At 53.0% G+C, this 12,539-nt stretch overlaps 1 protein-coding gene across 3 annotated transcripts in view; it reads left to right on the forward strand.

Moving 5' to 3' along the window:
* Positions 1–12,539, forward strand: part of Cacna1i (calcium voltage-gated channel subunit alpha1 I) — a 111,031-nt gene that overhangs the window by 27,113 nt on the left and 71,379 nt on the right. For all 3 annotated transcript variants that reach the window (XM_021182805.1, XM_029470056.1, XM_029470057.1), the window contains 2 exons: positions 6,605–6,716; positions 7,463–7,596. In XM_021182805.1, the coding sequence (XP_021038464.1) occupies positions 6,605–6,716; positions 7,463–7,596 (246 nt within the window). The remainder of the gene's footprint in view (positions 1–6,604; positions 6,717–7,462; positions 7,597–12,539) is intronic.

Here is a 12,539-nt window from a genome sequence, read left to right on the forward strand (position 1 = left end):
CCTCCCTCCCTCCCTCCCTTCTCTCTCTCTCTCTCTCTCTCTCTCTCTCTCTCTCTCTCTCTCTCTCTTTTTCTTTTTGAGATGGAGTCTCAAACTTGAGATCTTCCTGCCTCAGCTTCCTGAGAGCTAGGATTGCAGCTGTGTGTGTCCTCGCCCAGCTTCTATTTTACTTTCTGTTGACAGGTGAGCTCACACGCTACAGGGTCTAGACTGTCGTTTCCCACAACTTGTCTTCTATGGCCACCACTGGGATTGAGACTGTCTCAGTCTTTGGAGGTGACCTGATCCTCTTCATCTGCAGAGATTTCCCCGCCTCACTGCTGTTCTGCGCCCCTTTGCCTCCTTTTGAACTTTACAGCCTGGGACTCACATGATCTCAGTGTTTGTCTTTTTCACCCAACAGAGATCCCTCCATCCTCTTGTGCATATTAGTTGCTCATCCTTTTTCCTGGTTGTGTAGTATGCCACCGTAGAAGTATCCAAAGAAAATTCTCAGCCTTGACATTGTTGACAGTTGGGGCTGACTGTTTCTTTGTGACAGGGATTGTCCTGTGCAATGTCTCTGGATGTCACTGCTTGCCTCCCAAGCCTGAGTCTATGTCCAACTGCAGTAGACATTGTTAAGCAACTCTTTGGGATGACTGTTGCCCATAAAGATTAGTTGAAGGGATTAATAGGTGAACGAATGAATGAATGAATGAATGGTCTTTATTCTTAGGCATTTAAATATGGCAGCCACTGTGGAACAGGTTCACACTCTGGGGACCTCCAGGGAACAAAGTGAACTTTCTTTACCTCAGTACACTAATACACATGTGAGGTACATAGCAGGCGTTCCAGAGATGCTTAATAACCTGGCTTCAGGGAAACAGAGCTGGCTCAAGATCTGAGGTGCCGGGGTGGTGGTGGTAGTGGTGGTGGGCGGCTGAGCTCTTCGCTGTCCTGGAGACAGAGCAAGAGCTACACAGGGAGACTGTCTGCTGTGCCTGCTCCACATCATGGAGGACTTGGCCCCAGCCGCCTTCTTCCACTTGACATATTTAGACAACTGAGTAGAACCCTGGGAAATGGATAGATTTCAGGTTTGACAAAATAAAAACAAATGTGGCCACCCCCGCCTAGCCCGGCCGGGCGTCCCTCCTCAGCCTCCCTTCCCCGGTTCCCCCACCCCACCCCAAGTACCGAAGTCTCTCATCAGCAATGCAGGAAGGAGGGTGGTGGTCGCCATGGTAACCATGCAGGCCTCTGGCAGCTCTCTGAGAGGAGGCTGCCCTTGCTGGACCTGCTTGGGAGAGTGGCACTGTCCCTCTACCCAGTCACCCTTCTGCTTGGGCCTGGCAGATGTGTGCGTGTGTCCTTGTGTGGTGGTGGAGTCTCTGAGTCCACCCACCTTGACCCACTGCGTCTAGCCTCCTTAGGCCTCAGTGCCAGGCTGTGGAGTTGCATATTGATTCAGCTTGATCTTTTATGGCTGAGGTGGCAAACACAGTCCTGGCTTTCTCCCCTAAAGCTAGCTGCCAGTCAAGAAGGGCAAAGCAGGGTCCCTTACACACTCAACATCTGGGAGCCCCAGGTCTGAGGTGCTGAGCCCAGTATGGTCACGGGGTAGTTGAGAACACAGGACCAGGAACCAGCAAGAAGCGATACAGATTCTGCCGTGTCACTTGGCACAATGCTGGCTGCCTCAGTTCTCTTCTCTGTTCAGTGGCAGCAGCAGCAGCATCTGCCAGGGATACCAGATACTTTGTCCCAAGCTTGGGCTTCTGTAGGCTGCCTGCTGCTTTTCCTGTCTTTGTTTCTGAGACAGGGTCTCTGTAGTTCAGGTGTCCTCTTACTAGTGATCCCCCTGCTGTAGGCTCCTTAGCGCTGAAGTGGCTGAAGTTCCATTACACCCAGCCAGGCTGAGCCTCTTCGAAAGGCTGTAAGGACACAGCTGCCACTCAAAGGGCTTGTAAAGACACCTTGAGCCTCCACTGGAGGCCATAGCAGGCAAGGAGAGAGAACACCTGTGTGTGAGAGAACCTGGCTTTGTTGTTAGGCTCCTCCTACTGAGCCTGTTGTGCTGGCTCTGAACACTGGGACCTCCTAGCCCCTTACTGCACGCGTGGTGGTAACATTCCAGTTTTGTTTAAGGTAGGATGTTTGAAGGCCAGGCTGGCCTCAAACTCACATTCTGCCTCTGCCTCCTGAGAGCAGGGTCACAGGCCCTCTTGGCTTGACGTTTGGTTAGGAAGCTCCTTGGCAGATATTCTCTGTCACCTGGGAAGTGTTTGTAATCGGCGGGTATTCACAAGACACCTGGTATACAGCAGGTACCCCATATGTGCTCATTCATCCTCTGTGAGGCCTTGAGGACTTTTGGAAGCAATGGGAATGGGGAAAGCTGAGAGGGGTCCAGGATTCTGGAGGATTCCCCCGCCCCCCAGCTCTGGCTGATGATGGTTTGAGGGTGTTGGAAGGTCCCTGTCACTCACTAGGGTGCTGGCTTGAGTGTCTTCTCTCGAGCCTGCTGAAAAGCCAGCTTTGCTACTAAGGCAAGTGCATTGATCAGATTTGCCCTGCGGGGTCCTCAGGGTGGCTGCCATTCTGGGGCTGTTCAGGGCGACAGGTAGTGCCTGGAGAGGCTGGAAGCTGTTCTGACTCAGGGATCCCCAAATGGTCAGGGTGTTATGAGTATTGTCTCTGTTCCAGCCTCTCCCTGTCCTTGGCTAAGTCTCTGTTCCCATTACCCATCATGCAGCGGGGCCGTGGATCCCATGCTGTGTCAGGATTGGAGGGGCTGCTCTGCTTTCACTCCTACAGGACTGAGAGTCTTTCAGTGTGGCAAGTGGTTGGGTCTCAGTTGCACATCCCTTTTCATGTATGTGAGTACACTGCCACTGTCTTCAGACACACCAGAAGAGGGCATTGGATCCCTGTTACAGATGGTTGTGCGCCACTATGTGGTTGCTGGGAATTGGACTCAGGACCTCTGGAAGAGCAGTCAGTGTTCTTAACCACTGAGCCATCTCTCCAGCCCTCAATTACACATCCTTAAATGCCTCTGGTCCAGGGCTTTGTTTCTGGCTGAGGGGCAACGGGGAGATATCGATCACTCTATTTTCTTGTGGAGACAACATTCAGACCCCACCTGTTTTATTACCAGACTTCCTCATCTACCTTTTTGGGGTCTCCATCTTCCCTTCCATTTTTCCAGAATTCAGCCCAGCCTGTTTGAACTCTAAGCTCCTTGGTGCATATGAGGTGGGAAAGCGGGTATTGGACTAGGCCACCAAGCTGCCCAAGGCTCTGACTGCTCTGACAGCTCCTACCCTCGCTGCATGCATGGCCTGGTTTATCTCCCAGGACGCCTGAGGCCTTTCATCCCCGAGCCAGTGGGAATGTGTCAGGAGCCATGGGCAGCAGTGCCATGCTGGCCTGACTTCTGAGTCTTGGAGCTCTTGGATGGGACCCAGGTCCTGCCATCTGGGATTTCCCCTTGTGCCTGAGGCCAGCAAGAGCTGAGGGGCCCAGGGGCTGGACCTGCTCTGCCTTCAGGGCCTCTGTGCCATGTTCAGGGTGACTGAGCTACAGAGAAAGCAGTTGGCGCTTTGGAGTTGCTCAGCCTGAGAGGCAGTGTGACTTTGTAGAAGTCATGGTGGCTCTCCAGACCCACTTCTTTGTCTCTCTCTCTCTCTCTGATGGATGGTGGCGACAGTTAAGGTCATGTCCCTAGGGTGCCTGGCATGAAGCAGTTATAGTGGCTGCCAAGTTCATCATTGTGGTATGTGCTAGACCGGGTGGGTGGAAGACTGGGCACCAGCCTGAGAGGGCCGGAAGGTGGAAGCTTTTGACTGGGTGGCATGCAAGTGAGATTGTGAGTACCGGGTAGGCAGGGTTTGCCTCAGAGGGAAGGTAAAGCCATGGAGTGGGTATGCTTGCACATAGTGAGAAGCTTAGTGCATGCTGAGCAAGCAGGAGATTCAGGCAGTGAACTCACTGAGATCACTGTCACCTTGGGGCGACAGGCTGAGTGGGGATGGGGAACCATGGAAGGCTCATAGTGTAGCTGAGGATGTCTTCATGTGTCTCTCACTCTTAGTTTTTTTTGACACAGGATTTCTTTGTGTAGTCCTGGCTGCCCCTGTAGACCAGGCTGGCCTTGAACTCAGATCCTTCTGCCTCTGCTGGGACTTTCAACTCTTGATCCTCCTGCCTCTGCCTCCCAAGTGCTGCTGGGCAGGACTGTAAGAATTGACTGCCCTGCCACCACGCTTGGCTTTATGTGGTACTCGGTTCTGGGATTGCGACCAACTGAGCCGCACCCCTGACTCCACCCCACTTCTGCTTGTTTTGGTTTGAGTTGTGCTGACAAGGTATTACTGGGTAGCTCTGGTTGGCCTCGAACCTCCTGCCTCAGCCTCCCCAGTGCTGGGATTGCAGGTGTGTACTGTTACAGGTGTGTAAATCTGTTCCCCTTTGTATCGAATTTAGTTCTATCAAGGAGTCTGAGGATTCAGTGCTGAAATCACACAGGGCCCACTGGAGAGTCAGGAGCCAGAGCTGCAGCCCCAGGGAGGCAGGGGCAGTATTGCAGACACAGGACCAAGGGCCGGGAGGGGACACTGGCCAAGGAACCCAGCAGGTCTGATGTAGACAGATCCCAGCCACATGATCTAAAGAGGGGCCTTGACTTTCCCCACCTGTGAATGGGCCCATCAGGTGCACTTGGGCCTGGGTCTCCCGGAAGGACAGAGGCAGCAGAAACTGGGCTATGAGAGGGAGGTAGTGAATGGGGGAAGAGGGGAGGGAATCAAGGGGAATGGGGATGCTCGCTGGTAATTAGAACGTTTGAACTTCAAAAAAGTTAATTAATGACACAGCTACTGCTGGAGCAAGGCTAGGGCTCAAAGGGGGCCTGGCAGCGACTGAAATTAATTACAGGCTATGGCGGGAGAGTGGCAGCCAGGCCAGGGACAGGAAGGAGCAGGGCAGGGACAGAGGCCATGGAAGTCAGCTTTCAAGGTGAGCAAGGTCTGGGGAGCAGAGGGGGCTGTTGCCATGGAAACTAGGTCAGTTCTCTTAGCAGGCAGGAGGGGCCCAGTCCACTGTGGTTGGCATCTGGCTGTGGTGGGCTGGTGTGGCTTCACTGAGCTGGGATAGAACTGGTGTGGCTGGGGGGTTGGGGAGGCCTTGAGATAAACTCATGTATTCACTCAGCAAGTCTTGGTTGAGCATCTCCATGCTGTTCTGGTTGGAGTTGAGTGCTTGTAGATCCCAGGGACCCAGACTCTGCTCAAAAGTGGGCAGAGATGATGAGCATTAGATGAGAGAGAGTCAGGCTGGAGGGTTGCTGGGGGAGGGGCTTGTGGGGCTGAATGGCCTGAGACCAGACAGGAAAAGCAGGCCACCATGGGCTGGGAGGGAGGCAGTCAGGGGAAGGAGAAGAGGGTAGGTCATGCTGGCCAGCTTTGTGGAGGGCTTCTGAACTTAAGCCAGGAGAAGCTGGGAGCCACAGTAGGCACTCTGAGAAGAGGGGTTGGGACAGCCTCTGTGGACCTGTGAGGTGCCCCTTAGCTCCAGTGAGGAGCTGCTGTGAACTTGCTTGAGACCCCAGAGCCACTCACTGCAGGGAATTGAGTTCATAGGCAGGCCCTGGTCTCTGGCACTGCTGGCTGCTCTGACAGCACATAGCAGCTCTGTACCCAGATGCTAAATGCTGGAGTCAGGGACAGGAATGTGGGTACAGCTGGTGGCAGGGGCTGTCAGTCTGCTTCCTGGTAGATGAGAAACTACTAGAAGAGAGTGAGTCATCAGACAGGCTCCTTCATCTGGCAGTTCACCCCTGAGTCTGACCTCAGATATTTATGCTGTTGTGTGGTTTCACTTTTTTTTTTTTTTTACCGTATGCACTTTTTTGGGGGGTACAGATCTCCTTAGCCCCGAGGACTTGTGTATAAGAGGAGAGGCCATTTGGGGGATATGAGCAGGCAGTTCTCTTCTGTCTGGGCTGTAGGATCCCCTTATCCTGCTGGTGGCCTGTGGCTGATCTGAAGGACTGATCTCTAGATGCCCTGGCTCCAGGCTGCAGGATTCTGCTGGGGCAGAACCTAGGAAGCCAGCTCTCTGGGTTGGGCTGATTTTGGAGCAGCGGTCAGAGGGTGGCTGTGAGCTTCAGCCCCACAGAGATAGGCAGATCAGGAGAATGTGTCCAGGGGGGTCTCAGAAGTGCAGACCCATTCCTTGGATGGGAAGCATGAAGCCACCGCAGAGGGATGGGAGAGGGAGAAGAGAAGGCCGGCATCAGAGCTGTTGAGTCTGGGGACCCTTTCTGGGAGCCACTCCTTCCTGGGTGGGACCTGGAGGCATCCTCCAGTGGATGCTTCAGTGGTTTAATTTAGTTCGGTTCGCTGCAGGGTATGGCATGGGTTGCACCTGTGTGGCGGGCCAGCTGCACGGTCTCTGAAAGCTTGGACCTGGGTCACTGAGAGGTCCACAGGGGTGGGGGTGGAGTTGGGGGTAGGGGGCAGAAACAGTCTGCATGTCTGTTCCTGGGGTGTCACATTCAGGAGTATGGTGCCCCAGGCTGCGCTGCCACCACCAGTTCTTCCTTGACTCGGTATACGTGGTTCGAGTGTGTGAGCATGCTGGTCATCCTGCTGAACTGTGTGACCCTGGGCATGTACCAGCCGTGTGACGACATGGAGTGCCTCTCAGACCGCTGCAAGATCCTGCAGGTGAGCCTCTCCGTCGTCCCCTCCCTCCCTCCCAGCCGGGTGTCCTCTTCCAAGCTCAGGGGTCTACTGTAGCTTAGCCCCTCAGCTTTTCTGACGAATTGCCCCTCCTGCCATCTTTGTTTTCCCAGTTGAGGCTCCTCACCCCATCCCATTCACACAGCGAAGGCAGTGGCTACATTTCTGTGCCCGCAGCCAGCCTCGGCTCCCTGGTACCTCCTCCCCTGTGGTCTCTTGCATTTCTCCCATTATTCTCCCAGGTGGGCCCCGACGTGGCATCTGCATGGTTATAGGCACGGTGTGAGGTGCCACAGAGTAGGGCTCTGGGGACGCATCCATTTTACAGAAGTAGAATATTTGATGCCTGTCCCTGGGAGCCGGACCCAAGTTTCATTTTAATCCTGGCACAGAGTTGCTGTGTGACCCAGGGCAAGTGACTTGGCTTCTCTGGTCTTGTTTTCTTAGCTGTAAAGTGGGCTACCCCATGTGTGCCATTGTGAGAGAGATCATGAGGGAGCCTGGTGCTCAGTTCCAGGGTCCTCATTGTTGCCAGAGCTAAAGCCATGAGCAGAATGGGCTGTGGAACCCTGGGCAACATCACCCCTTCCCTGGGCCCTGGTCTTTTCTCTGAATGGACAAGGGACTCTGAGGTTCTCTTCCTGTCCCATGTTTGACCTCATTGTGGCTCTGACTTCCACTCTTGCTCCAGAGTTCACCCTGTCCTATCCTGTCTTCTTCCTGCTCGACAGGTCTTTGATGACTTCATCTTCATCTTCTTCGCCATGGAGATGGTGCTTAAGATGGTGGCCCTGGGCATTTTTGGCAAGAAGTGCTACCTCGGGGACACATGGAACCGCTTGGACTTCTTCATTGTCATGGCAGGGTAGGGAACGACCTGGTTTTTGTTGCATGCCAGCTTCCGTATGGCTAGCCAAGGGGCTTCTGGGAGATGGTGGTGATGCTGTGTGAGAATGGAGGGCCTCTGGCCAGGGGTCGGAGAGACAACGCTCCCTGTAGATGGTCCTAGAAGACAGCTGTCCCTTCCGGTGGCCGCTGTAAGCATCTGTTGTGCGGTGGGCAGCTTAGACTGAGTGTTTTATGCTGATTAATTGCACGCCTTTGGGAAAGTCAGTTAACTTTGAGAAGCCTCCATTTCCCCATCTGTAAAAAGAAGTAAAGACGTCACCCTGGTCAAAATGAGCATCATGAAGTGTTTGCTGTCATCAGCAGCAGCTGCAGTACTGCCGCCACCACCATTATCATCATTGTCACTGTCACATAACCATAACCATTGTCACTGTCACCATCATAACCATTGTCACTGTCACCATAACCATAACCATTGTCACTGTCACCACATAACCATTGTCACTGTCACCACCACCGCCATAACCATTGTTACTATTGTCATTGCCATCATCACCATCATCATTATTATGATCACTACCACGATCACCACCACCATCATGTTCAACATCATAATATAGTCATATATTTTCACCACAATCACCCTCACCATCATAACCATTATCATCTTCACCGCCACTGCCGTTATCATCATCACCACAATAGCCATCACCACCATCATTGCCACCATTATCATCATCACCACACCATCATTACTATTAGCTTTATCATCATCATCACCACCACCACCACCACCGTGGCCATCACCATTATCATGGTCACTCGGCAAGTCAGAAATGGAGGGCAGACATAAGCCCCATTTCTGGTCATCTCTAAGGAAGCCCAGATGGTTTTAGGTGGGAGGATCAGTTCACCCCGAAATTTAAGACCAGCCTGGGTCATAAACGAGACTTGATTCAAAAGAGAACAAAGCCACACGCCACAGCCAGAGAAGCCAGGAGAGACTTGGTTCCGCTTTGCCCATTTGGAGCATCATGCCAGGCTTCCTTCCTGCTTCCCTGGAGTCTATCCAGCAGCCAGGGACACAGAGGGCTCTGTGGAGCATGGATGCTACCCTGGGGCCAAGTGAGAAGGGGAACCATATGCAGGTCAGACCTCACCATCTAGGACAGTGTCCCGCAGCTCTGCTGGGGTGCCATGAAGTCTGTCCACAAGTGGACCAGGGCTCTGGCCAGCATATTGTGTTTGCCCAAGAGCATTTAACCAAGTAGTCTAATGGAACCAGACTGGGGACATGGGACTTGAGTTCTGTCCTGACGAGGTAACACATGGGAGGTAAAAGACACACCGCACTAACCATGTCTAGCCGTGGCTCAGCAGGGCAGGAGTTAGGAGAGAAGGCGGCTGGTGGCCATGAATGGGTGTGTGCCCATCAGTGTGTGGGGAAGCATATGTCTGTGTTTGTTCTTGAGTATTTGGCCATCCATTAGAGGCAGCAAAGCCACCTGCGAATGGCCAAGAGGGAACTAGAGACACCGCTGAGAACCCAAGGCTGCTGAGTTCTTGGGCTCTGTCCTGAAATGTGACAGTTTGTCCTGTTGCTCTGCTTCCTAGCACTGTTCAGGCTCCCAGCCCCCTTGTCCTTAGGGATTTGGACCCTGCCTGGAGGCAGGAGGATTTCAGATGGTTTCTTGGGTCTCAGGTCGATGCCTTTGTCAGGCCCGTTCTCATTTTGGGCTGGCTGGAGAATACCCTTAAGTAGAGTTTCAAAGAAAAGGTTTTGGATAGTATCATTTTTTAATCTTGGCTGTGCAAACTCGTCCTTTGATCTTGAAATGGGAAGGACAGTGTGTGTCTGCTCTTTTATAGGACTCTGATTTTACTCCTTTAGAGCCGGTGACATTGTGCCATGTGAATTGTTCACATGGGGCCTCGGGGGACCAGTACCACCCTGCCCCCTTCTCTTGGAAGCTGACAGCTTTGTCTAGCCAGGAAGCTGGTTGTCTTCCTCCTTGTCTCCAGAATTTGGATTTTCTCCCAGGTGCCTAGAACTTGTAGCTCCAGTTTCAAGCTCTCTGTGGGCTCAGAGCGTTTGTCCAACTTCTTTGGTTTTCCAGTTCATTTTCCTGCTCTGTCCTGCTCAGATTCCTGTCAGCTGGATCCTCCCTCTTCTCTCTCTCTCTCTCTCTCTCTCCCTCTCTCCCTCCCTCCCTCCCTCCCTTCCCCCCCCTCCTCTCTTGTTTCTGCATCTGTCCTGGGTTCACCTGGAACGGGGAGGGAGTTCTAGTCTTGGCTTTGTGAGTCACCCCTGGGCTCTCAGCAGGGTCCTCTCTCTCTCTCTTCACTGTCTCTGCTAGAACGGTCCTCTCCTCTGTCGTTCTCATCCCCTGGACGCCTTTTTGCTCTTGTGTTTTTCTGGGTTTCAGGACAGTTTGTGCCTGTTGGTGTTTTATGGATACAATGTTCACCCTCTTCTCCCTGGGAATATTAATGATGTCTCCCTAAAGTCCCTGATTCTGGAAGGAACCTCAGATCAGCACTGTCATTTTCAATTAAAAAAAAAACCCAACAAATATGAATAAAAGTAGCCCTTGTGTAAATCTTAGCATGACCGTGCACTGCTGGTTATTATGCTAAATGGGGGGCCAGTGAGATGGTATAGAAGAGGGCCCGGGGGGGACCACTAGAGCTGAGTGTCAGCCTGGTGAGGGCCTCCTGTAAAGACACCACAGGTTGGTGATGGCCAGAAGCCTTTCCTGTTGGGCAGAAGTGGCATCTGTCTCTGCCTGGTAAAAATCTACAAATTAGCTTGCAACTTGCCGGTGTCTACACCTTTTAATTAACAGGAAAAAGTAAATCAAACAACAGGATTGTCCCCTAGATACCGAAACACTGCCGGGCAAGTCTGTTAGCTCGTGCTAACAGGGCCTTGGCTGGCCCTGAATGCAGAGCTCGCCTGCCTCTGACTTCCCAGGTGCATGCCACATCGGGCAATTTCACCCCTCTAATTTGTCTCAGGGATGCCATTTCTTTGGGTCTACCCTTCCCACCGCAAGGCTCTCCCGCTCCTGCCCCTGAGACTTCAAGCTCAGCTCTGTTTTTTTGTTCTGCTCCTGTCTGCCGGCACACCAGGGTCTCCAAGCTGGAGCCGGGGAAGACTGCCAGTCTCAGCACCCAATGTCCCATGGCAGGCTCTTCTGGCCACAACCCTCAGTATCAGGGAAGGCTGACACAGGGCTGGTATGGAAAGCCCATATCCAGAGCCTTATCATATGAACTGAGTAGGTCGGGGGGCAGGGCCCATACTGTCACTCTCATCGGGAACCCTGATGATGATGCAGCCCATCCATCAGCTACATGGGAGACTTTCTCCCAGAGTCATGAATACCTACAGGTCTAGCCCTGTACTAGATGCAGAACCAAACCTACTCTGTCTCCAGGGTCTTCACTATCCTGGGCATGGTGTGGTGGAGAGGACAGGGTGAGGGTTAGAGCCCACCCTTCCCACTCCCACCCTCCAAAGCCCCATCAGTACTAGAAACCTTGTTTCCAGAGTAACAGGCCTGACATCCCAGGGATGTTTCCTCTCTTCCAGCCCCACCCCTTCCCCAAATTACTGGCTGCCTCTTCCAAGCCACAGAGGGTGACACAGAACCTCCGAGTTGCAAGGTTCCTTGGAGGTCACAGCGCTTTGTCTCCAACTCAGTGGTGCTGAACTGAGATCAGAGGCCCCATCCGTATGCTACCCCTGCAGGGAGCACACTATCGTGCCAGGCAGCCAGTCTCGCATTAGAACAGAAAAAAGTGCTAGAAAGTTCTTTTCCTGAGCTAAAGTTTGTCTTTCTGTGGCTCCCACCTGTTAGTACTGTTCGTTCCTGGAGTCAGGATTTATTGAGGAGCTTGTACACACCACACTTTGGCCCCGGGAAGCAAGAACAGAAGATAACGGAGCCACATGCTCTTCTGATGTCATGGAGCTTAGAGTATAGGAAAAAACAAAACAAAACAAAACAAAATAGATATCATAGATACAGCCTAAGTGGTTCCACAATCCTGCCTAGAAGGACCAGGATACCACAAGAGCCAGTATCCATGAGGGGTTGGAGTTAAGTGGCTCTCAAGACCCAGAGCTGGGCCAGGAGCTGTCCAGCAGAGGGAAGCCAGTGGAATCTCAGGAGGAGGGCTCAGGCTGTGGAAGGAGAGTTAAGGGAGAGGGAGTGTGGAATGTGTGGGTGCTGAGAGGTGAGGCTAGGAGACAGGTCTGTGGCTTCTTGCACGGGTAGAAGCCACAGGGAGGGGTAAATGTACAGACCCTCCACAGCCCCCCAGAAGCCTAGAGACGGCTTCATTTCTCCTTCAGGGTGGAATGTCCCAGGCCCTCCTGCCCCTTGTCCAAGGACAGCAGTTTCAGCGTAACTTGCTGGATTCCCAGCGAGCTGTCTATTCTTGTCTGGAGGACAGGATCCCAGCCTTCTCCCGACAATGGCTTTGAGGCAGATGGGAGAATACCATCCCCGTAAAGTGCAGGCTACGGTAGCTTGTCTCCTGGTCACGTTTGTCCTCTAAGCCAGGTCTCTCTCACCTTGGGATGAATAGCAGGTGACTTTAAAACTCACACAGCCAACTTGGCCCCATGGTTAGTGCTTTCATCACGGATGAGTCCCCGGAGGGGGTGGGGGCTAGCTGTTTGTTCTCTGTGTTGCTTCCTGTGCTTTGCTTGGCCTGTCTGAGAGCCCTGTCATCCTTATTTCCCTCCCTGTGACAGAGCAGGCAGTTGCCACTGCTCTTCAGGTATGGCAGAGCCACCCTACGCCCTTTTCACTTAAGCAACTCTCTTCTGCCTAGTCCATTAGGGGGTCGTGAAATATTCAGTTGCGGTCCTGAATACTCTTTGCCTGTACGCCTCCCTTGGTACAACATCCCTGTCTCTGTGTAGGCGTGAAGTGACCAGTGCCGGCA

Source organism: Mus caroli, chromosome 15 (assembly GCF_900094665.2).
Source record: "Mus caroli chromosome 15, CAROLI_EIJ_v1.1, whole genome shotgun sequence".
Classification (NCBI taxonomy): Eukaryota; Metazoa; Chordata; class Mammalia; order Rodentia; family Muridae; genus Mus; species Mus caroli.